General features: G+C 39.0%; 1 protein-coding gene and 1 long non-coding RNA gene across 5 annotated transcripts in view; one reads left to right on the top strand and one right to left on the bottom strand.

Annotated features, from left to right (window-relative positions):
- Positions 1-1,206, bottom strand: part of LOC138750537 (uncharacterized) — a 43,776-nt gene extending 42,570 nt beyond the window's left edge. The window contains exon 1 of the long non-coding RNA XR_011349380.1: positions 830-1,206. This is a non-coding gene — a long non-coding RNA (uncharacterized lncRNA). The remainder of the gene's footprint in view (positions 1-829) is intronic.
- The window catches only part of LOC138750520 (retinol dehydrogenase 12-like), a 77,967-nt gene that overhangs the window by 33,841 nt on the left and 17,903 nt on the right, over positions 1-26,223 (top strand). The window contains exons 1-3 of one of the 4 annotated variants that reach the window (XM_069912601.1): positions 812-1,014; positions 7,699-7,805; positions 20,898-21,053. In XM_069912601.1, coding sequence (XP_069768702.1) covers positions 1,001-1,014; positions 7,699-7,805; positions 20,898-21,053 — 277 coding nt within the window. In that variant the 5' untranslated portion in view covers positions 812-1,000. Of the gene's footprint in view, positions 1-808; positions 1,015-7,698; positions 7,806-20,897; positions 21,054-26,223 lie in introns of those variants that run through there. The other 3 variants (XM_069912622.1, XM_069912615.1, XM_069912608.1) reach the window with 3 other exon arrangements.

The raw sequence follows: 26,223 nt of genomic DNA, 5'->3' as shown, positions 1-26,223 counted from the left end.
TTCTTTGACGAAGTATGAAGGAGACATGAGCTTGGAATTATTTTGTTTGAATTTGTCTTATTTCTTCTTGTATATCTCTTTAAAATTGAATATTATATATTTAAATACAATATATGCTTTCTTTGTCGTTATAAAAATCTTAATTTCAAGTTATGCAAAATGTTTATCTGTTTTATCAACAAAGCTACATCTATCAAGTTTGGTTTATTGGATTAATAAGATAGTAATTCAGAATATTCTCCCCAAGTTTCCTTGAAGATGGCACATTTTGAAATTAGGGAATACCAGAACCTGGAAAGTGTCTCTATAATCAGAGAGGGCGAACCCTCCCCTGTCAAGGAGAAGCCTGGGAGAACGAATTGGGGCTCACCACAGACCAAGTTCACAGTCCTTAACACAACGGAAAGGAAGTGCTGGAGTAACTCAGCAGTTCAAACAGTCACGCAAAAGATACATAATGAATGTTTCGGGCTTGAACCCTTCAATATGGGATGAACAAAATGTGGGCAGGCGCACGAACAAAATGGTGAGGGGAGGAGCAGAAGCACAGTCCCACAGGCAGGAGGCAATCCGTGGATAAAAGAGGTGGGGGGGGGGGGGGGTAGGAGAACGAGATGTAACGCGCTCGGGCGGGAGGAATGAATGCCCTCCACCCGGCTGCGCTCGTCGACCAGGCCGCCGTCACCATGGCAATAGCCCACTTTGTTGGGTAACAACGGAAGTTTGATAGCCAATAACAAGGCCGCGCGCTCTCTGCCTGCTACCAATAAAACTAAACACAAGCGGCCACCAAACATGACAGGAACCACAGCCAACAAACTCAATCCACCTGTTTCTTTCTCCCCGTCGAAGAGCCGGAGCCGCCTTACTGGGAGAATGCGATTGGCTGACTGGGGACCATCACGTGAGCGAGCCCCCGGGCTCCGTGACGTAGGGATTAGGACCCAGGCATCGAGCATCTTGGCACGAAGTCGGTTCTGGTGGAAGGCAGTTCGTCGACATGGGGGATGACAGGTAAACGGGAGCTTGGACACCACTTCCCAGTCCGCTGGGGAGTGACAGTCCATTTAAAGAAAGTGAAATATCGCCCGCTTGTTTGACAGGCGAGCAAAACTCTGAATTTTGAAGAGTAGCTTAACTAAGTGACCTAAGTATTTTCTCCGTGTAACTTTTTTAAACATTTGCATGGTGGACGTTTAATGTTTACTGCTTTCGTCTGTTTTTTAAAATGGTTATATGGGTGTTACTTCACCGTTTGGCTCAGTGGTGTTTGTTGGTTGCAGTGACTGGCAGTCAATCCACTCATTCTGATGTTATTCTGTAATCCTCACCATTTGTCTGGGGGCACCACGTAGTTATCATAGTTCAAGTGTTGCCCATATGTTATTTTCACAGGGCATTTATTTTGTGGGGGGGGGCAAGAGTGTTTAGACCTGAAACTTTTACTCTTACTTTGCTAGGCACAGATACTGCCTGGCCTGGGTGTTTTCAGTTCTCAATCCAATTCTGTATAGTAGAAGTTGGGTGGTTTGGCTGAAGAATTGAAGATCTAAATGAACTGTTGTTCTTATTTTTTTTTAATCCTGTTGTAAAAATCCTGTCCACTGTGCTTAATGGATGAGATCCAAGTTGTGATTCGGAAGAGCTTTGTATCGACTGAGAATCAATGGGTGAGGAGAAACTTAGTAATGCCTCAGCATTCATGGGAAAGGAAAATAAAATTTAACATTTCATGTTGATGATCTTGGTGCATAAACTTTATTGGAAATGTTATCAGTGTCAAATGCTGTCTCTGCAGAAGCTAACTGAGTGTTTCCAGTACTTGGGGCTTTTATTCCAGATTTCCAGCATCCAATCTGTTTCTTTCTGATGAGTTGTGTAACAGATTAACCAGCCTTATTGAACTGGCACAGGATGGATGGGCAAAAGTGCCTCTTCCTGTGTAGATTTTCTGCAATCTTGATTACTTTCTGGTCTTTATCATTAAGTTAGGCATATTTATGGTACACTTCAGAATGGAGATGATGTTATGATAAAAAAAATTTTTTCTCATTTTTTAAAATGAGATTTTTAATTTTTGAGAAAACCACACTGAATATACAATAATACATGTTATTTATGGTTCACTTCAGAATGGAGATGATGTTATGATAAAAATGTTTTTTTTCTCATTTTTTAAAATTATATTTTTAATTTTTAAGAAAACCACACTGAATGAATATACAATAATACAATCAAAAAAGATAAAAATAGTAAATTACTAATAAATGATAAAATATTTAATAAATAGATGAAACAGAAACTATTTGGGCATTTAAATAATTCAGATAAGGCTGCCAAATATCTATGAGCATTTTATATTAATTTCTAAGATTATAAGTAATTTTCTCCAGGGGTATACAACTTTGCATTTCCATATTCCAACAATATGTAAGAGGGAATCTAATTTCCATGTTACCATTATAGATTTCCTGACTTTTGCCAAAGCAATTTTTAAAAAAAAATTTGGATTTACTTTTGGGGAAGTTAACATTCATGACAGCCAAGTTCCGCAAAAGGAAAAATTACGAATCAAGAGGCAAGTCCTTCTGTCCCTCCCTCCCATAATTTTTGTTAATATTTCCCCCACATTTATAAAAAAAGGCTTAATTTCATGCATAACCAGGTAGAATGTATAAAAGTACCAATATCTATGCCATTCCTAAAATGTATTTTTTAGATTTCTGATTTACTATTATGTAACCTTTGAGTTGTGAGATATAGTTGTTGTAAAAATAAAATTAAAATGTATCATTCTATATCTTAAATTTGTAAGAACTGTCATACTATCCAAGCATAAATTTGACCAGCATTATTGATCAATTACAATGCCCAAATCTCTCTCAAGATCTGTTGCCCAATTTTTGGACAGCAGAAAATACATAGTAGAAATAAATTTTGTTACATTCCCCTTTCAAATTAGAATCTCTATGTCTGTGCACATTGGTAGGGCCAATGATGGTCCCAACATAGCCCTTTAAAAAAGATCGTAATTGGAGTTGGCAGAAGAATGTTCTGTTAGTCAAATTATATTTTTTTAGTGTCTCAAAAGAACTGAATAGCCTCTATTGATTGTAACAATCCTCAATACACCTGAGACCATTTTGGTACCAGGTGTTTAAAATTTTATTCCCCAAAGTCATAGGTGTTTATTATTTTGAAATAACGGTGTCTTTGAGGATGATCCCTCTTTTAGTGCAATAAATTGTTTGATCTTGTCTCAGACATAAAATATATGCCTCAATAGAGGAGTATTTGTTTTCATAATATTCATAAATTGTATAAGAGCTCTTTATCATCGAACTAAAGCCAAAATAATAACGAATAGACAGATTTTTTTCAATTTGTACAGATCCACTAGTCAAGGTTGCCTGTTATCTCCAGCTCTATTTGTCTGGGCAATAGAGCCGTTAGCTGAGCTTATCAGATTGGATCCAGATATAAAGGCATTTAAAGTGGACCAGGAAGAAGACAAAATAAATTTATTTGCAGATGATGAATGATATTTGGGTGACCCGGCCAGTTCCTCGGTTAAGCTCAGGACTGTACTGGATAATTATCGTATAGTCTCTGGTTATAAAATAAATTGGGACAAAAGTGAAATTTTACCTTTAGCTATCACAGACTATACTCAATATCAAATTTGGTTAAAACAGAAATGAAATATTTGGGGATCAAATTAATCATAATTTAAAGGATTTATGTAAATTTAATTATCTCCCCTTGCTGTGGAAAATTGAATACTTATTTAAATGGATGAATCTGTCAATCACATTGCTGGGCAGAGTCAATTGTATTAAAATGAATATAATGCCAAGACTTCAATATATTTTTCAATCATTACCTATCCTTTTACCTACTTTAAAAAAAAAAAAATTAAATGGACATGTGCATTAATTTTTATGGTCAGGCAAGATATCCAGAATCTCCATGGAAAAAATTGGGAGGGTTAAAACTGCCTGATTTTAAGAAATATTATTTAGCTGCACAGACTGGATCTGTAGCTTAGTTTTTCTTTCTCCTTGCTAATCAATTTAATTTCTCCTCTCTGGGTGAGACTGATATTGAACTAATTTTTTTTTTTATCAGCTTTGCTGCCCTTCCTACAGAATCAGACTTGTTTTTTTTTAAATCATAAAGATTGGATATCTTGGGATTTTTTAAAAAAATGCATTTTTATCAATTATCTTTTAATGTACATTAAATTTCAGATTTATTGTCAGAGAACATGCATAACATTACAAACAACCCTGAGATTGCATTTCTGTGGACAAGGCAGAAATACCACTTAACACTAGTGCAGAAAAAAACCACACAGTACATACATGCAAAAAAAACAACTGTAAACAGAAATTAATGTAAACAAACTGAGCAAGAGAGAGAAAAAATTAATGTAGGAGTCCTTAAATGAGTCTCTGATTGAGTTTGTTGTAGAGCGGTAGCAACTGTTCCTGAACCTAGTGGTGTGAGTCTTGTGGCGCCTATACCTCTTTCGTGATAATAGCAGCAAAAACTAAGTGCTGGGTGGTGTGGTTTCTTGATGATTGCTGCTGCTCTGTGGATATTCTCGATGGTGGGGGCTGTTTTTGCATGTGATGCTCTAGTCTGTGTTCACTACTTTTTGTAGTGCTTTACACTCGGGTATCCCCATACGCTCAGGTGTCCCCATACCAGACCCAGATGCAGCCAGTCAGTACATTTTCCACCACAACTCTGCAGAAATTTGCCAGGGTTTCTGGTGTGAATTCCCCCCCTTCCCAACACCAGGACCAGTGCTGCTGCGACAACACCCCCACCCCCCCCACCCCCATCCAGAGACCCTTCAGGTTTTTGTGCAAATCTGAAATCAGTGCAATTAATTAACGTAGTGCTGTTGCTATTCTATTGTCCAAAAAATTCTGTATACTGAAAAATGTCTGGTCCCAAGGATATCATATAATAGATTCTGTACTTGTACTCCAAAAATGTTCACCCTAATTCCTGGATCTTGGTACCTTTTTCTCTCCAGATGTTCAAATGAGATGTGCCCTATTACGAGCTCCTGTTTTAGTAAAATTGGATTATCTCTGTAAGGGATAATATAGACAGGAGGAACTGAATAGTCACAGTTAACATTTCCTACAAGCACCATCACAAAAGTCACAGCCCAATAACAATTTGATGCATTGGAAGAACTGAAGGAAGGCCTGTCACAGTTCCACATTCAATACATTTGCAAAGACATTGTGATTTTTGCAGGGGAGAACCGTTCTGATGGCTGAAGAGAAAATAGCTTTTTGAAGAAGCTCTTGTGGCCAGTCATTTTTTGCGTGTAATTTGGGGCAAAGCATTTTCTGAATGACTGGGTCTTTTCAGTGGATTGACCACTGCCAGGAGGGTCTTTTGGGAAGCACTTTGCTTTTTGAGTGTGACGAACAGTGAAGGTCATTTGGAGAGACCAGTGCAAGGGTCTTGGAAGGTGCACACACGTTTTAAAATTAAACACTGTGTGGTTCATTGTCTATTGCTACTGATTACGTGCAGTTTGTAACAGCCCAAACAGCATTGGAGATGCTGTTCCTCAGCTCTATTCATTAGAGTAGAAGTAGGATGGACAATCGGTGATGTGAGCCTGGAAGCTCAGGACAGAATGGAGGTGCTCCACAAGCTACCTGAGGATTTGGTTTCTCCATTATGGAAGTGACCACATTTGTGTGCTCTGAATACAAAATGCTAGATTGGATGATGTGCAAGTAAATTGCTGCTTTGCCTTGAAGGACTGTTGGGGTCCAAAAATGAGGAGGGATTGAATCTCTTGTTACGTGGGAAATATCTTGAGGTGTGATTTGTGGAAATGGAGGCATGGACCAGTGAGTTACGAGAGAAATCTCATTAAATGTGGCAGAAATGCAAACTAAGGTTACTTACTCACTGTCAATTTTAGTGTAATGTAATAACTATTAAAGATGGGTCATTGTGTCCTCTAAACTCGCTCCATCATGTAATAATGATTATGGCTGAACCTCTAAAAACTGTTTTCTTTCCTTAATTGTCATAGTCTTGAGCGCTCACAAATTAATCTATGTTGCCATTTAATAAATTTATCAACACAGCTTCTATGACCTCAAGAGGTAGGGAACTAAATGAGTGTTGAATAAAAGAATATGTATTATTATTGGGATTTGGTATTTGTTTTAATGTAGAAAGAAATCATGAATTGAATTAAATGGGATGAAGAGTAGCTGTTATTCCAAATCCATTTACTGCAGGATTTTTATTTTTAGGCTCTGGGCTGACAAAGCCAATGCAGGACAGACATGCCCGGCAGCAGTGGCTACAAGGGAAATTCTATTCTCTGTTTGATGCTGCTGTGAAACAGTTCTTTCTCCATCTCCTTTTGTCGTCCAAGCCAGCCTGCATGTGTTCTTGAAGGGACAGACAGACTGGTGAATGGTGTGTTACCAGGCCACGCGATCAGAGGCTAGATCAAACATGGTCAATGTTACAGGCACCAAGGGATTTCTTCAGAGAGTCCTTGTATCTCTTTTCTTAGACCCCCTCTGTCATGCTGGCCAGTAGAGAGTCTGCCATACAGCACAGATGGATTAACTTGCCGATTGATTTTAGTTTAAAAGGTATTAGATTTATCATTAAATTTACACTCAGGTGTGCTTAACCCCATAATATTTGCACTGGATATGAGGCATTTCAGAATTGGAACACTTTGCTTGTTTTAAATGTATAAAATGCTCACCAGGTCTAACAGCATTTGTGGAAGAAGCAAGTTAGTGATGCTGATCAATGCTTATTATTTTACTTCAGCTTTGTAAGGTCATTGGCCTCTACCTATGCTACTTGATCTGCTGAGTATTTTCAACAATTTATTTTGAGTTCAATTTCTAGCTGCTGCAGTATTTAGCTTTTTCCATTATAAAACTATGAATGAGCACAAAGTAGTTAAGTACTTTGGTTTGACAATATGCTTACAGTCAAAAGTTCTTGGGCATTACCTTGCACGTAAATTAAAAAAGACACACTATTTAATGGCTTCACAAGCTTCAGGACTCTGCTGTCAGTGGGAAAAATAACAAGCTCAAACAAGTCCCTTTTGTCTCTTGGCATTTTTCTCAAGGGCGGATCTAACTCACATTGGCATTCACTTGGGGTCTAATCTACGAATGCAAATCAATAATTAGAAAAGTGCCTTTTTGTTTTTGAATGAAAATCAGATGCTTTTAGTTATCATCCAGTTTTTACTAAGTTGCCACAATGATCGATGCCAGGATGTGGCTGTTTACAGTCTCTATTAACCCTTTGGACTCTGGCTATTTTCAACTTTTCATAATGTATACTCCAGATTGGGTCCATGGGTAAACTATAGTTTGAGCACCAGTATGAGCCAGCTGGTGATTGGGCATAAAACCAGTCCCATAAAATGGGGACATGGAGTAGATCAGCTTGTTGATAGTCCCTGAAAACAGGGACACAGGGTCCAAAGGGATAATATTTTGGGTGAAGAACATATTGGAAGTCTGAGATGCAGAGGACAGAGGAAATCTGAAAGGTGAAGAGATAGTTATTGAGCTAGTCCATGAAAAGTGAGGGGGTTATGGAAGAAAGCTTTGAGGAAAATCAATATGTTAATTCTTATTTAACTACAACTTTCTTTCTCACCAACAGAGCAGGTGATAAATGGACAACTGCCAGACTGGATGGAAAGACTGTAATAATAACAGGTGCTAACACAGGAATTGGAAAAGAGACTGCAAGAGATTTGGCAAAGAGAGGTGCAGTACTTAGTCTAACAAGTACCTTAACTCACTAGTGTAGAGGTTGTATGAATTGTATCCTTTGGTTATATGAGCATGCGTTAGTAAGTATATGATGGTGAAGATTTTGTCACTTTAAATGTACCATAAAATGAACAAATATTTCATAGAAATATATTAGGTCTTAGAAGGGAAGGGAAGAGAAAGGAGGGTGTTGGGGAAGGAAGGAAGAAAGAAAAACTATACACATTTGTACAAAATAAAAATCAATGTTTCAAGACTTGAAAACAGTGAAATAAGGGACCCATGTCAAGAACTTTGACACTATGTTTGAACTTTGTTTTCTGACTTAGGATGCTGAATACTAATGTGCAAATTGTTCAATGTCCTTAATTAAAAAGAGTAACGGTTGTATTTTGGATTGCACAATATCATCAAATGTTGGAATTCATATTGCTGGGTGAGCAGACCTTGATGCTGAATAATGAGTACAGTTAAACAAGATGAAAATTGTGAGTGGGTAGTCGGGAAGCATTGGAAGTTGGGGGGGGGGGTGGGGGAGGGTGGGGGGTGCGGCCAAATGGGAGAGTGGGAATTTGTGGCTTTGACTCGAGAGGCTTCGGTGAACAGAGGTTGAAGTAGTTGAGGCAAGATGAGAACAGGTTTTTCTAACTCTTACCTCTTTAATAGACAGTGGGAATGACAACCTGATGCAGGAACATGCTCCTCTTGCAGAATGTGGATAGTCAGTGAAATCAACAGTATCTCTGTTAACCTCATCTGTGAGAAGTGCACCCAATTGCAGCTCCTTTCAAACTGTTAGACAATTAGAACTGAATTTGGATGAACTCTGGATTATTCTGGAGGCTGAGGGGGTGATAGACAGGAGTTACAGAGATGCAATTATACATAGGAGACAGAAGGAAGGTATCTGGGTAACAATTAGGAGAAAGAAAGAGATTAGGCAGTGCAGGGTACTCCTGTGGCCATCCACCCTCAGCAACAAGTATACCCCTTTGGATACTTTTGAGGGGGATTACCCATCTGGGGAAGGCAGAAACAAGACCATTAGCATTGGTCAGCTCTGAGCCTCAAAAGGGAAGGATGAATTCGGGTTGAGTGATGGTCATAGGGGACTAGTCAGAGGAACAGATAAGAGATTCTGCATGTGTTGCCTCCCAGGTGCCTGGGTTCAAGATCTCTCTGAGTAAGTGCAGAATATTCTTGAAGGGGAGGTGAACATCTGATGTTGTGATGCATATTATTAGCAGAAATAGGGTAGATGTCCTACAAAGTAAGTTTAGGGAGTTTGGAAAGAGGCTGAAGAGCAGGATCTCCAAGGTGGTAATCTCTGGATTACTCCCAGTGCCATGAGCTAGGGAAGGTCAGAACAGGAAGATAGTGCAGACAAATGAGTGGCTGAGGAGATTGTGGAGGGTTTAAGATTTCAAATTATTGCATCATTGGAATCTTCTGGGAAAGGGTGGACCTGTTACAAGTGGGATAGGTTGAACCTGAACTGGATAGGAACCAATATCATGCAAGGGAGGCTAGCTATGCTGGTGGGGTGGGGGATAGGACCTTAATCTAGATTTGCAGTGGGGAGGAAACTGAAGAGGAAGATGAGGTTGGCACATAAGTCACGAGAGCTGGTAGGGTTTGTGTGGAAGGGCAGGTAGGGCAAAATTGGCATGAGTTGAAATGCAACAGGGAGTCAAAAAAAAGTAACAAATACAGGGCTAATAAATGCACACAGTGTAACAAATAAAGTGAATTACCTTGTAGTACAGCTACAGATTGGCAGGTACGATGTGAGTGGTGGTCATCAAGGAGTTGTGACTAACAGATGGATGTCATTGGGAGCTGAATGTCCAAGGATACACAGGGTATCAGAAGGACAGGCAGATAAGTAGAGGGGGCAGCGTGGCTCTGTTGGTAATTCATTATTAATTCATTAGAAAGGAGTGATATTGGATCAGACGTTATAGAATTATTGTGGGTTAAGTTAAGACATGGCAAGGGTCAGAAAAGACAATCAGCAGGCAATATAAGTATTCTTCTTAATATAATACACTTGACACAGTCAAGGGTCGATCCAAGTATAGCCATGTCCTTGGATGTGGAAAAAGCTTTTGATAGACTGGAATGGGATTTGTTTGGTGAAAGTGCTGGAAAAATTCAGGTTGGGACATTCATTTATAAATTGGGTTAACGTATAGTATCACAAACCCAGGACCAAAATTGTCACTAATGGGCAAACATCTTCAGCCTTCCCACTAACCTGATCTAGTAGACAGGGTTGTCTACTGTCTCCAGCTCTATTTACATTGGCTATTGAACTGTTAGTGGAAGTCATTCACTGGGATCCATGGCATCAAAGGATTTAGAATAGGCCAGGAAGAACACAAAGTAAAATTATTTGCAGATAATGTCTTGATATTTGACAGAACTAGTACAGTATGAAACTATACTGGAGATCTATGGTAAAATTTCAGGATACAAAATTAATTATGATGAGAGTGAAATAATGCCACTAACAAAAGGAGATTGAGGGATACCAGCGAGGGAGCAAATTTAAGTGGCTACAAAAGTGGATGAAGTATTTGGGAATAAGGAGAGATAAGAATTTACAAAATTCATATAAATTGAATTATCTCCCCCTACTTGGAAAGATTGAGGAGGACCTACACAGGTGGATATACCTGCCTCTAATGTTGATTGGTAAGGTTAACTGTATTACAATGAATGTGATGCCAATTCTACAATACGTCTTTCAATCTTTGCCCATGCTGTTGTCCCAGAATTTCTTCAAGACACTTAATGGATGGCTGATTTTTAGTCATCTCAAAAAGGCGAGAGGAAGATGGATTAGTTTATTTATAGATAGAATCCTCAATTATTGAGTAATTATAATTTACCTGGGTTGAAACACTTAATGGATTTATGGTATTAAAAAAACAAAGCTACAGGTTCTCCAGGTAAAATTTTGGGTAAAATTCCTTTGTATCAAAATAAGCTTTTTCGTTTTACACTTAATAATTAACTTTTGAAGTTGTGGGATCAAAAGGGTATTAAATTAGTAGAATATTGTTATGAAGCAGGATATTTTATTTCTTTTCAAAGAATGAAAGAGAAATATAATATCTTCAAATACTCTTTTTCTTATCAAATTAAAGACTTATGGTTGGATAATTTTGGGCGTACTTTACAGTTACCTAGTCTAAATTTGAAATTTTACTTACTGAAGGTGGCAAGAAAGGATTTATATCTGAGATGTATGCTTTATTACAGAATAAAATACTTAAGGTGGATTTTCATAAATCTAGATTAAAATGGGAAAAAAGATTTGGCTGTATCTGTTTCTCAGGATGATTGGATGAATTTATGTGAGAATAGTATGACTAAAATTGTAATTATAAGGTATCATTTGGTTCATTCTAATTTTCTTCATCAATTATATTCAACTGAAGAAATTAAGGAAATAAAGTTTATTTCTTTGGATTTATGTTTTAGATGTCATAAGGAAGTCTGCTCCTTCTTGCATTCTACTTGGTTATGTGAGACGGTGAAAGCTTTTTGGAATAGATTTAAGGAACTTTTAGAAGCTATTTTTAAAGTGAAAGCTCTACTTGATCCTTTAGTATTTTTGTTAGGATGCATTAAGAGATTGAGTTTAGAGTTAAAATTAAATAAATTTCAAATTGCTTTTTTGAGATTTGGCTTTAGCTGAGGCTAGAAAATGTTTGACAATAACTTGGAAAAATTAGACTAATTTGAGTATTCAGAGATGGCATTTGGAAATGAGAGCTTGTATTCCATTGGAAAAGATGTATAATTTACCTAATAATTATTCCTTTTTTGTTAAAACTTGGAGCCCGTATTTGGATTATATGGGGTTAAATTATTATTCCCTTTCCACACATTAGGGGTGTTGTTCCGAACCATGTCAACTAATTGATGAGTTTTATGTTATGTGATCTCCTCTTTCCTTTTTTTGGTAGTTTAGAGATGGGTAGGGAGGGATAGGTGGGTTAGGGTTAGGGTGGGGGGGTGGTTGTAGAGTTTATTTACATTAAAAATAACTTGTATGTATTTTGTTTTTTCCTAAGGTGTATTTTTTCATTGAATGCTTTATAATGATCAATAAATAAAATGTTCAAAAAAAAGACTTAATGGATATGTCAGACAATTCCTGTGGAAGAATAAAGTAGCTAGAGTCTCCATGGAGAAATTGACTTGGGACAAGGATTGAGGTTTTTGATTGGGGAAAAGCTAGATTTGAGGAGATGCGAAAGGACTTGCAGGGTGTGCATTGGGACAATTTGTTTTATGGGCAGGATGTAGTAGAGAGATGGAAGTCTTTCTTTTAAAGATCAGATTTTGAGAGTGCAAAAGCTTTATGTTCCTGTTAGGTTAAAAGGAGGAGCAAAAGGTTTGAGAGAGCCGTGGTTTTCAAGGAATATTGGAAACTTGGTTCGAAGAAAAAGGGAGGCGTACATTAGATATAAGAAGCATGGAGTTAAGGAGATGTTTGAAAGATACATTGAATATAAGAGGAATCTTAAGAGAGGAATTAGGAAAGCTAAAAGAATGTACGAGAAAACTATGGCAAGCAGGGTGAAAACTAATCCAAAAGAGTTCTACAAATATGTTAATGGTAAGAGGAAAGCTGGAGACAAAATTGGTCCCTTAGAAAATCAGAGCGGAAAACTGTGTGTGGAGCCTAGAGAAATGGGGGAGATATTGAACAGTTTTTTTTCTTCGGTATTCACTAAGGAGAAGGATTTTGGGAGATGTGAGATTAAAAAAAGCAAATTGGGTAAATATGGGGAATATAGAGATTACAAAAGGTGTAGTTTTAAGGTTTTTGAAGAATATAAAGGTGGATAAGTCTCCGGGACCAGACGGGATCTTCCCCAGGACATTGAGAGAAGTGAAGGAGGAAATAGCAGAGGCTCTGGCGGTAATTTTCCAAATGTCATTAGATATGGGGATAGTGCCGGAGGATTGGCGCATTGCGCATGTGGTTCCGTTATTTAAAAAGGGTTCAAGGAGGAAGCCTGGCAACTATCGGCCTGTAAGTTTGACGTCTGTGGTAGGTAAATTAATGGAGAAAATTCTTAGAGATAGTACTTATAAACATCTGGATAGACAGGGTCTGATCAGGAGCACTCAACATGGATTTGTGGGAGGAAGGTCATGTTTGACCAATCTGATTGAATTTTTTGAAGAGGTGACTAGGAATGTGGATGAGGGTAGCGCAGTGGATGTTGTCTATATGGACTTCAGTAAGGCCTTCGATAAGGTACCACATGGAAGGTTAGTTAGGAAGGTGCAGACTTTAGGTATAAATTTTAAGATAGTCAAATGGATTGAACATTGGCTGAAAGGGAGAGGCCAGAGAGTGGTAGTGGATAATTGTCTGTCAGTTTGGAGGCCGGTGACCAGTGGTGTGCCTCAAGGATCTGTATTGGGCCCATTGTTGTTCGTTATATACATTAATGATCTAGATGATGGGGTGGTGAATTGGATTAGTAAATATGCAGACGATACTAAGATAGGTGGAATAGTGGATAATGAAGAAGGCTTTCAAGGATTGCAGAGGGATTTGGGCTGCTTAGAAAAGTGGGCTGAAAAATGGCAGATGGAATTTAATGCTGATAAGTGTGAGGTGCTTCATTTTGGTAAGAAGAATCAGAATAGGACATATGTGGTAAATGGGAGAGCATTGAGGAATACAGAAGAGCAGAAAGATTTAGGAGTAACGGTACATCGTTCCCTGAAGGTAGAAACTCACGTGAATAGGGTGGTGAAGAAGGCTTTTAGTATGCTGGCCTTTATCAATCATTGCATGGAATATAGGAGTTGGGAGGTGATGTTGAGATTGTATAAGACGTTGGTGCGGCCTAATTTGGAGTTCTGTGTGCAGTTCTGGTCGCCTAATTATAGGAAAGATATAAACAGAGTGGAGAGAGTGCAGAGAAGGTTTACCAGAATGTTACCTGGGTTAAGCATCTAGAGTATAGGGAGAGATTGGACAGATTAGGTCTTTATTCTTTGGAGCGTAGAAGGTTGAGAGGGGATTTGATAGAAGTATTTAAGATTATGAAAGGGATAGACAGAGTGGATGTGGATAGACTATTTCCGTTAAGAGGAGGAAAGTTTAAAACAAGAAGACATGAGTTAAGAATTAAGGGGCAGAGGTTTAGAGGTAACATGAGGGGGAACTTCTTTACTCAGAGAGTGGTAGCCGTGTGGAATGATCTTCTGGGAGAAATAGTGGCGGCGGAGTCAATTGTATTATTTAAGAAAAGGTTGGACAGGTATATGGATGAGAAGAAGATGGAGGGTTATGGGCATTGTGCAAGGAGGTGGGACTAGAAAGGGGTGTTTGGTTCGGTGTGGACTAGAAGGGCCTAATGGCCTGTTTCCGTGCTGTAATTGTTATGTTATGTTACTGGGAGAAATGAGTCTCCCAGGCTTTAAAAATATTATTGGGCAGCCCAGGTGAGGTTTATCGCCTCATTCTTTGAGGGGGATAGTTTAGCCCCCTGGGCACAAATTGGCCTACACATGGTAGGGGAGAAGATAGCAGGAGAAATTATTTACAAATGGGATATTAAATTAATAATGCAATAATAGGCAAAACGATACTAAAACATATAATTCAAATGTGGCAAAAAAAACCAGATTATTGGGTTAAAAGTAGGGTTGTCTCCTAAAAACACCCCTAACCCAGAACAAGTTAATCCCTATATCCATGGGTAACAAGATCCTGGACACTTGGTGCCAGAAAAGGATCAGGTGTATTGACAACTGTTACGAGAAGGGGCAGCTCACGTCATTCGAACAATTAAAAGAAACAAATTTGACTTGTCAAACAAAACTTTCTTCTGCAACCTTTAATTAAGATCCCTTTTGAGGGACAAATTAGGTCCATTTATGGTTCTGCCATCGTGTAGTAACATGAAGGCTCAAATTCAAAGGGGATCACATGTAAATTCATCTTGGCTATGTATCTCGTGTTTCAAAATGAGAGCCTGAAACCAGGCCTCCATAAATCGAGGCAAAGATGGGAGTCTGATTTAGGAACAACAATTCCTGAATGATGCTGGTCAGACTTCTGTTGGGACGGCATGTCGGCAGTTATTAATGCCAGATACAGGCTAGAGCATTTTAATTTCTTGCACCAGCTATATGTTATGCCACAAAAATTACACAAGGCAAAATTATAAAGCTCTGAATTGTGTTTTAGATATGGTGTAGTGACCGGGACCTTTGTGCATTAATTGTGGCTATGAGCCAAGGTGAGACCCTTCTGGGTAGAACTTGGGGACATTTTGGAAAAAAAATTACAGTGGTGGAGTATCCACTGCTGTTCCTGTTGGGGGATACTATAGATGTGAGTCTGAGATTGTCAAAACACCAAATTCAATTCTTGAAGATTCCCTTGGCCATAGCCAGGAAATGCTTGATGGTTACCTGGAAATCTAACTCTCATTAAGCACAACAAGATGGAAAACCGAGATATAGAGCTGAGTTCCCAGGAGAAAATTACTTACAACTTGAGAGCAAAATATGACTCATTTGTTAAGGTGTGGCAGCCATACTTGCAGCACATAGAAGTGCAGGTGTGAGCAACCTTCCCAGGGCCTTTCTCAATAGGAATATAGTAAACAATAGAATCACACAAGTCCTTAAAGGTAGAGAATGAGGAGACAATTAGAGGTCCTGCTGCTTTCCCCCCCTTCTTTTCTCTCCCTTTTTTTCCTATGCATTTGTACTGTTTAGTTTGAGTAATTGATTTTCATATCTTTATTGATGTTGAAGCGGGAGGGAGGGTGAAAGATTGGGGGTGGAAAAGAGAGGACTTGTATAAGGGAAGAGTGTTCCCCTACAATGCCTGTAGAAAATGAGTCTGTAAAACTAAATATTTTTTTTTAAATGGCAAGGGTAAAAAGACACTGCTGGTTGTTATATGCAGGCCTCCAAAAAGCAGCTGGGATTTGGACAAAAAATTGCCACAGTTGTCAGCAGAATCACAAATGGCAATGAGGAAGTGTACAGGAAGGAGATGGATCAGCTCTTTAAGTGGTGTCACACTAAATATTGCGCTCAACATTAGGAAAACCAAGGATGATTGTGGACTTCAGGAGGGAGTCATGGGAACGTGACCCAGTCCTCATTGAGGACTCAGTAGTAGAGAAGTACAAGAACTTCAAATTCCTGGGTGTCAACATCTCCAAGGATCTGTCTTGGAGCCTCCATGTTGATGTAATCACAAAGAAGACTTACTAGTGGCTATACTTTGTGAGGTGTTTGAGGAATTGGTATGTCACTGACAACTCTTGAATACTTGTAGAGGTGTACTATGGAGAGCATTCGGGCTGATTGCATCACTGCCTGGCATGAAGGTGCCAACTCTCAGGGCAAGAATAAACTCCAGGGAGTTGTTACCTCAGCCTACGATATCACAGGCACCAGACTTCACTCCATCGAGGACATCTACATGAAGGCGGTGTCTTTTTTAAAAAAAAAAAGCCTCTATCCTCGAAGACCCACACCACTCAGACCATGCCCACTTCACCATGAAGAAACAGTTACAGGAGCCTAAAGATGAGCATTCAATGGCATTGGGACAGCTCCTTCTCCTCTGGCATCAGATTTCTGAAAAAACAATGAACCAGAAACTGCCTTACTTTTCATGCACTGTGCGTGTGTGCGTGTGCGCATATGTGGGCGTGTACACATGGATAATATAGTTGTAAGGTGGTTCAAAATATGAAGGTTTTCAGGTGATACTGCCTCAAAACACTAAATTTTGTGACTTGTTCATCACAATAAATTCTGATTCTGAACAGCAGATGGGCAAGGCATTTCAGAAGGGCAATATTGTGGTAGGGATGTGGGGTTTTGAGGTACAATCAGATTGGGAAAATTAGGTTTGAACTGTATCTCGAGAGAATTTGTGAACGCGTACAAGATGGCTTTTTAGAGCCGTTTGTTTATGAACCCACAAGGGGATCAGGTGTACTGTATTGGGTGTTTAATGCATCAGAGGTGATTAGAAAGCTCGGAGTGAAGGAACAATTTGGGGGTTAGATGGATTGGATCCTCAGGTTCCGAAAGGTGTTGCGGTAGAGATTGTGAAGGTATTGATGTTGATCTTTGACAAATCATTAGATTCTGGTATCATCCCAGAGGAATGGAAAATCACAAATGCCACCCCACTATTCAAGAAGGGAGAGAGGCAGCAGAAAGGAAATTATAGACCAGTTAGCCTGATACCAGTGCTTGGGAAAAGGTTGGAGTTGATTGTCAAGCATGAGATTATCGAGTATTTGATGGCACATGACAAGATGGACCAAAGGCAGCATGTTTCCATGAAGAAAAAAGCTTGCTTGACAAGCAGGCTTGGTAAAGGAGATGCAGTGCATGATGATGTATTTAGAGTTTCAGAGAGCCTTTAACAAGGTACTGCACATTAGGCTACTAAACAAAATTGTTGGTGACTGTTTTGCCCTTTAAAACTACTCTGTCCTTCAGTGTGATCATGGCAAATCCTTTATCTTGTACAATGTTGGCCTGCTCTCTCCACATATTTATGACATTTTTATGCCTAGAAACTTAATTGTTGCTTAATACATTAAATGTCTAGGGCTCTGCGACTTTCTGCAGGAGACAATTCTAGAGATTCATCATTGTCAAGAAATTTCTCATCATCATAGTACTAAATCTCTTGGGCAGTATTGTGAAACTAATCCTGCATTCTAGAATATGCAACCAGGGATCGTTGCATGGATAGGAGGGGACTAGAGGGGTATGGACCCGGTGCTGGTCAGTGGGACTAGGAGGGTGGGGACTTGCTACGGCATGGACTAGTAGGGCCGAACTGGCCTGTTCTGTGCTGTAAGTGGTTATATGGAAACATCACCTCTACATCCAGTTTCAGTGAGAACCCCTTTCATTTTCCTCTATTCCAGTGAACACAGTCTTTTTTATCCCACTTTCTCCTACAATTTCCATGCCATTCTAAGAATCGATCTGGTGAACATTTACTGGATCTTGCTTTGTCATTTATTATTGTTTGGGCTAGGTGATTAAAATTGCACATAATATTCCAGGTGCGGTCTGAGTAAGTCCCTGTATAATTGTTATAAGATGTTCCATTACTTAACCTTCATTGAAGGCCATCCCTACAATTTTCTGCCATAATTACTTAATGGTTTTGGTGACGGGTTTACAATTAAATAACAATTTCAAAAAAATATTCACAAACTTCTATGTTTTATACTGCATCCCATCTATTTTGTTCCCCCAGTCAAACATCATTGCTTTTATGGAAAAAAAGTACAGATTTTTGGGTGGAAGGGAGTTTAAATCCAGTGAATTAGCCTAATAGTCAAATAAAATTGTGGATGAACAATGAGGAAATGTTTTGAATGTTGAATATTGTGCTAGTTGTAAAGCTTTCATGGACTAGATGCATTTCAGCAAAAAATATCTGCAGTAAAAGTCCGAAAATCCAGAGTACACGTATTCCCCTACCTATGCGACACGTCCATCCTTTCTTTGGCTTGGCTTCGCGGACGAAGATTTATGGAGGGGGTAAATGTCCACGTCAGCTGCAGGCTCGTTTGTGGCTGACAAGTCCGATGCGGGACAGGCAGACACGGTTGCAGGGGAAAATTCATTGGTTGGGGTTGGGTGTTGGGTTTTTCCTCCTTTGTCTTTTCCATTCTGTAAGTGCGGTAAGAAGATGGCGAGCAAGAGGAAAAACTCATCCCTTGCTGATAGATCCAAAAAGAAGCCGAGGAAGATGCTTGATTTGGAATTGAAAATGAAAGTAATCAACCAATATGAAGAAGGAATGCATGGACCAGAATGTCACAAGATTAGCCAATATTCCTTGGAAAAATTCAGGAAGCTTTGCTATTGTCAAATCTTTGAAAGAAAAAAGAAACAAACAATCCAAACAAACTTGAGTATGTTCTTCAAATATCCGCCCCTGCCCTCAACTCACAAAGATGAAGACTGTGACGATCCACAGCGATGTGCCAGTGCACCTATGGGATTAAGTTCAGATGATAAAAATTTTGATTAAACAGCTGAATTTAAGACTTCTACATTCCATGCTGACAAAATTCTGATATCTGTCCATTTTGAGATTTGACCAATCGGTCAGACGGAATGTGGTTTTAAGTCGAGGAGTACCTGCATCTGGACTTTTCAAGCTCTCTGCCATTGCGTATGTACATTGTGTAATTGCCATAGATGTACTACTGGAAAAACATGAAAATCCAGACCAACCTGTTCCCCAAGCAGACTTTTACTGTAGTTTAGCACGAGTTACCTTCCTAGTTACAGAAATTCCTTTTTAAATGATGACAATAATTGACAAGTATCTCTCCTTGAAAATTCATCAGAGCTGATTCTAGTTTAGCGGCACTTGGTTTGGCTGACTGCTCATCAGATTTTATTTTGCTCATTTGTGCATCAATTTGTAGGTTAAACCCATCTTTTTCTGGCATAATTTTTTTTCCTGAATCCTGATGTGTGTATATATTGTTTGTAGCTTGTAAATATACCAGTATTTGAACTGTTTGCATTAGGTTTCAGAAATAAGCCATTAATGACTGCTGCATTTATCCCCCTTTATCTGCTTGAGTTGAAAATTGAGTAATCCTTGTTTTAATAAGTGTTTGACTAATGTCAGTTTGCTAGTTCTACTGTGGAAAGTAACTCTTGTCATAGCAGTACTGTGAATGGAGCCATGATATGGCAATCAGTGTTGTTGGCTCACAATTCCCAAACCTGATATCTGTGCAAAATTTGTGTGTTCTTTCTTGGATTGTATAACTTAATTGATGAATATAAATTGCTCCTTGATGCAGGATCATAGCTAAAAGAAGGTTTTTTTGAAGAGCAGCTTGGGTGAAAGAAAATTTGGTTCCAAGAAATTGTTTAGGGAAGATGATTACGGAAGAAATTTGCTGGAGTTGATGGGAAGAGTCAAACTAGATTGGTAGGGGTATGGTAAGTGAGGTCAGATTCAGAAGAGGCAAAAAACAGACCAGATATGGAGAACATTAGCGATTGCTTAATCTGTCTTTGAAATTCCAAGTTTAGAAAATAAAGTAACTGGTTCTGTTTAATGGATACACTGATTTAAAAAAAAATAGTGGTGCTAATAGTCCTGCTTCAGTGGCAGCATTGCCCCTGATGCAGACCTGGGAGAGCAGAGTTGCTCCAAAGGGTTCAGTTGCCCAATCCTAATGCCAGTGCCTCTTTAAATTGGTAGTTAAAGATGCTGGCTATGTTTCTTAGTAATATCCTGCAACTGAGGAGGTATGTTTCCAAGATGGTGGCACTTGTGCTTGGTAGTGACCTCGAGGCTTTGCAGACTCCGGGAGAGCAGAGGACCAGTGCACGGTACCAGAAATATGAAGAACACACCCTTTTGAGAAGGAGAAGCAGAAGTAATAACACTACAGGACTGTGACCAAAGAAGCACACCAGCAAGGGGCTCAGTACCATAGGTACCTTTACAGGCTGCAGGTGATTTGTGGTCGAAGGACCCACATAGGTTGCGGGCTGCTGGTGACTGCCTTTTGGGAACCGGGTATCTGAGCTGGGATTGAGGGGGTGCTGAGGGCAAGAAGGGTTCCCGAAGGGTCTTTGCCACTGAAGGCTTCCTGATTGTGTTGGAGGATGGATCTGGAGCTCAGGTTGCCGATGAATCGAACAGGCATCTGGGCAGCTACAGAAGCTGAGTGAGTGAGGGAGGCGAATCTACGGATGCTCAATGACTCTGAAGGGATTTTCTTTTGCTTCTGTTTCTCACTTGCTTGTAATCGGCACAGGGTAACACTAATGTTGACTCCTTGTAGTTTAATGGAATGTTACACTATTATGTAACAATAAAGGGATCTTGAATCAAATCCAAGAAGAATGGTGAATAAGGCAGATGAGCTGATAACAAGCATACAAGGACATGTATTTCAACTTTTATGCATTTTTTAATGGAAATCTTGAACAATGAAAGCTTTGTGTTCAATTAACATTTTGTTTTTTTCTGTTCTCACTTTTGCATTGTTCTTGTGTCCTTAGGAGCCCAGATTATTATGGCATGCAGAGACACCGAAAAAGGAGATGCTGCAGCCAAAGAAATAATAGAGGAATCTGGAAATGCTAATATAATGGTGAAGAAATTGAATTTAGCTGATATCATGTCTATTCGAGCATTTGCAGAGCAGATCAACAATGGTACACTGTTCTTTGTTTCTAACAGCAATGCTTTTATTTTTGGCACTTTTGTGTGAAAATGCCTCCTTTTTCCCAACCTCAAACTATGTCCAAAGCCCTCACGATAAAAAGACAGTTGCAATATCTTCATGAATCAGTGTGTATATGGGTGAAATTATAAACAGATACCCTGGGATATGCACATCCTTAAATGTTAAAAGGGTATTGCCTCATCTTAATAACCTATTGCAGGTTCCTATCAGGCAATCTAACTGAGCAGCACATGGAGATCCTTTAATGTTGCCTGATTTGGTTAAATAATGTCAAGAACATTGAGATGTGTACCCAAAACCAAGGAAGGTTTGGAGCAGCTTTTCTGGCTTCTGCCAGCCCATCAGAAAAATCAATTTTGAACTTGTCTGCTTTACCTGTATCAGTGGGGAAAATTACAACTTTCAATTTCAGTTGATAATCCCAAAATTGGAATATTATGTGGGTAAAAGTGGAATACACAAACATGCTGGTGGAACTCAGCAGGTCACGCAGCATCCATGGGAAGAAAAGAGTAACCAATGTTTTAGGCCTGGGCCCTTCATCAGGTGTACTCCAGCATGTTTGCGTATTGCATTCAACCCTAGCATCTGTTCACTTTCTTGTTTAATACTGTGGGTAAAAGATTTTTAAAAAAATTTGTTCAGTGGATGCAGCTGGGAAATAAGTTCCTCTTGAACTGAAAAGACATTTATGAGCCAAACAGTGTGCAGTATTCAGATGTGTGTTTCTGGGTTGATTGTCAATTACCACTAATACAGTACTGTTTAGTAATATTGCCCATTAATAGTAAAAACACAATGAGAGAGAAACCTAGCAGGTCAAATAGTGTCCTTTATACAGCAACAGTAAAAATACATAACTGACATTTCAGGCTTGAGCCTTTCATCAAGGAATGGAAAAATTGTCAGCAGGCATCTAAACAAAAGAGTAGGGGTGGAGGCATGATCCTAAAGGCAGGAGGTGATAGATGGTGAAGGAGGAAGGGGATAGCAATGATCAAGGGGAGGAGGGAAGGCTTGGTGAATAGAGAGGGAAGGGGAGGAGGGGAGAGCTGTGGAGGGGGAAGTGGAGAGCAGGGAAGCAAAAACTGTTTAAGTTGATGTTAAAGCCATTTGGCTGGAAAGTGCCCAGATGGAAAATAAGGTGTTGTACCAACCATTTGCGAGTGGTCTTGATGGGATAGTACATAAGGCCATGGACAGACATGAGTGTGAGAGTGATTTTGCAGAACTGAAATTGTTGGCTGCTGGGAGGTTTCTGTCACTGGGTGCGGATGGAGCAAAAATTGTTAGCGAAGCGATCTTCCAATCTGCATTCAGTCTTTCCAATGTAGAGAAGGCCATAAAGGGAGCACCAGATGCAGTTATCAATCCTTTGGATATACAAGTGAAGTTTTGCTTCACTTGAAAGACCTGTTTAGTGCCCTGAACTGTGGTGAGAGAGAGGTGTGCGTACAAATGTGCAGGGGGATGTGCTGGGGGGGGGGGGGGGGGGTGGGGGGCAAGTAATTGGGAGGGATGAGTGCTTGAGAGAGAGTCACGGAGGGAGTGGTCTTTACGAAAGGCAGAGAGAGGAAGATGTGTCTGGTAGTGGAATCCTATTGTAAGCCATGGACTTGTTTCCATGGCTGCGACTCTCTACTTCCCCTACCTAAGACCCCTTCTTCTGCTTTAAACTTTCTTCCTCCTTCTGGTTTGGATCATTTCATTTTCAACTGCCACCGAGACATTGACCATCTCAACTTCATCACTCTCTTATTTTAATTTTCATTCCTTCTAACGTTCTGCCCTCCCCTCCCTCCGCAACAATCCCCACCTCACCATCAAACCTGCAGACGAGATGGTGCTGTTGTATTCTGACGCACTGACCTCTACCATGCTGAAGCCAGACGACAGCTCTCAGACACCTCCTATCTACCCCTCCCAGAGCACATCAAACCACTGTCTCCAACATCATCTCCAACTTTATCACCCCTGGTCATTTCCCTCCCATGGCCACCAACTGCATTGTCTCTCATTCCCACACTGCTCATTTCTACTTTTTATCCAAGATACATAAACCCAACCATCTGGGTAGACCTATTGTTTCTGCTTGCTTTTTCCCCACCAAACTAGTTTCTTCTTACCTTGACTCTCTTTACTCCCTTGTTTCAATGCTTCTCCACCTATATCGGCGATACTTCATATGCCCTCCATATCTTCATTGGCTTCATATTCCCTAAACTGGACCACCTCATCTTCATAATGGATGTCCAATCCATTTATACCTCCATTCAAATACAGGAAGTCTGAAAACACTGAGTTATCTGGACCAAAAACCTGACCAGTCACCCTCTGCCACCACCCTACTCTGCCTGGCAGAACTTGTCCTCACTTTAAACAACTTTTTTTAATTGTTCATTTGCATCAAACCGTATACATTATTTATCCATAACATACGAATAGTAATAAAACTAAAAAAAATACAGTTTTTATATATTTTCTCCCTCCCCAAAAAAGTAGGAAAAAAGAAAAGCCTTCTACTAAAGTTGTATCTTTTATTTAATTAATTGCAGATTACATAATAATCTAAAACCATAACTAATTAGGGTGGGTTGGATGGGGGCGTGGTGGATGCTGCAGGTAAAGTCGTAGCAATAAAATCCATGTAGAGTTTCCAAATCTTATCAAATTGTTGTGGTTGATTTCGGCAATTATACGTTATTCTCTCTAATGGTATACAATTTAATAATTCCTTTCACCATCTATCCAACCCCGCAATATCAACAGATTTCCATGTTACAGCTATAGGTTTCTTTGCTATTGCTCTTCCTACACTTAAAAACTTCTTTTGATAAATATCTAACTTTAATTGGGAAGTATCTCCCAATAAAAATCTCTGGGATCCTTTAAAATTTGCATCTTCAAAACTCATCCCAATAAAATACTTGTATCCTTTCAAAACTTATCTACCTATTCACGTTGCCATACTGCAGGCAGGAAAGATTCTATTTCTTTATTACATCTAAAACATTGATCAGAACAATTTGAATGAAGTGTATGTAATTTGTATGGAGTGTAATATAATTGATGTAGAAAACTAAATTGTACCATTTGATATCTCACATAAATTGTATTAGCTACACTTTCATAGCATAATTTTGACCATACTACTTTTTGAATCTGTATATTTAATTTTTTTTCCCATCTGGATTGAGATTGAAATAAATCCTTTTACTGAAAAGTTTATTGTCATTTGATATACATATTAGTTATAAATCTTTCAATAAATGTATCTGTTATTAGATATTCAAATGGACTTTATTCTGGTAATTTAAAATTCCTCCCTAACTTTTTTTTTCAATATCATTTAAGTTGATAATAAGGAAAAAATTGTATTATGTGATATACTTTCAATTGGTCAAAAGTCAAAAAAACTGATTCCAAAAAACCAACCCTTTTTTAAATTCCACAATTATACCAAACCTTGAAATAACAATTATTAACCATAAAAGGAATTAAAGGATTTTGATCTAATATCATTTTGATTTAATATCCTAATTCTTCATTCCTCTTTCTACATGTACTCCATTCCATACTGTAAGTATATGCTTCAAAATTAGTATCTAATTTTCCTTTTAATAATTCCTCATGCCATTTTTATAAAATATGTTCAGAATTACTTTCTCCTATTTTACTCATTTCAATTTACACCCATTCAATCTTTTCATTGGTCTGATAACAAGAATTGTTAGGTCTGCTTTGTTCATGAATGAGTGAGACAAACACCAGGCTGAGTCGAAATCAGGGTTCTTTGTTCTTTATTACCGGATTGTAACACTTGCGACTAAACATGTTAGTCGGAGAATGCATTCTGCCGTTATCAGCAAAATGGTGATTTTTTATACCCTTGGATACATGCTTAGAACATCATCATATCATTACTTGTCCAATGACTAAAACTGTTGCTATCCTTTCCCTGCTAGCTTCCTGCCTCTCAATCCATCAATGTCTCTCTTATCTTGTAAGTACAAGGATGCATTTACATCTTGTTACAGCCCTGTACAGGGCAGGGTAACTCCTTACACATTCCCATCTCATGATGTTTTACCTTACAGAATACAGAAATCTAAGTTGAGTTTTTAATACAAATTAAAAGGGAGATAGTGGGCATCCTTGTCTAGATTATCTTGCCAGCAAAAAAGATTTTTATATTTGTCTATTTGTAATCCCTTTAGCCTTTGGAGAATTATATAATGCTCTTATCCAATTTATAAAATTTGTTGGAATTCCAAAAATCTTCAGTAATTTAAATAATGCCATTCTAATCTATCACACCTTTTTGCATCTAAAGATAAAGTCACTGATGGTATTTTTCTTTTCTGAGCCATATCTATTAAACTTAAAAATCTAATATTATCTACTGATCTATTTTTAATAAAACCTTTTTGGTCCATATTAATAAATTTAGGTAAACATTTAGCTAATCTATTAGTTTGGACAAAATTTTATAATCCGTATTCAGTTGTGAAATTGGTCTATATGAGCTTATCAACTTCATTCATTTCGCAACCAACTTGCACCCTGACTCTCTTCCCTTCCTGTATCTCGGGAGATGAGCTTTACACTGACATATATTTCAAAATCACTAACTTCCACAATTACCTTGACTGCACTTCCTCACACCCTGTCCCCTACAAGGATTCTATCCCCTTCTCTCAAATTCTCTCTCTGCTGCATCTGTTCCCAAGGTCAGATCTTCTGAAATGTCTGCCTTTTTCCACAAACATGGCTTCCCCTCCACCACCATCAAACTCAGCCCCTACCCACATCTCCTCCATTTCCTGCTCATCTGCCCTGGCCCCCTCTGCTCCCAATGCAGCAAACATAGAATCCTCCTTATCCTCCACTACCACCCCATCAGCCTCCACATCCAATGCATTATCTGTTGGAATTTTCGGCACACAACAGGATCCAACTACCAGATACACCTTCCCCTCTCTGCCTTCTGTAGGGTATGCATTCTCTCATGCATTCATCCACACTCCCCCCCCCCAACCCTATGCAGTGCTTCCTTTGTGGCCATTTTCTACATCAGAGAGACCGAGTGTAGATTGGGAGATCCCTTCGCTGAGCACTTTTGCTCCATCTGCACCAAT

This window comes from Narcine bancroftii, chromosome 1, assembly GCF_036971445.1.
Source record: "Narcine bancroftii isolate sNarBan1 chromosome 1, sNarBan1.hap1, whole genome shotgun sequence".
NCBI lineage: Eukaryota > Metazoa > Chordata > Chondrichthyes > Torpediniformes > Narcinidae > Narcine > Narcine bancroftii.
This window is presented reverse-complemented; position numbering and strand designations above follow the sequence as displayed.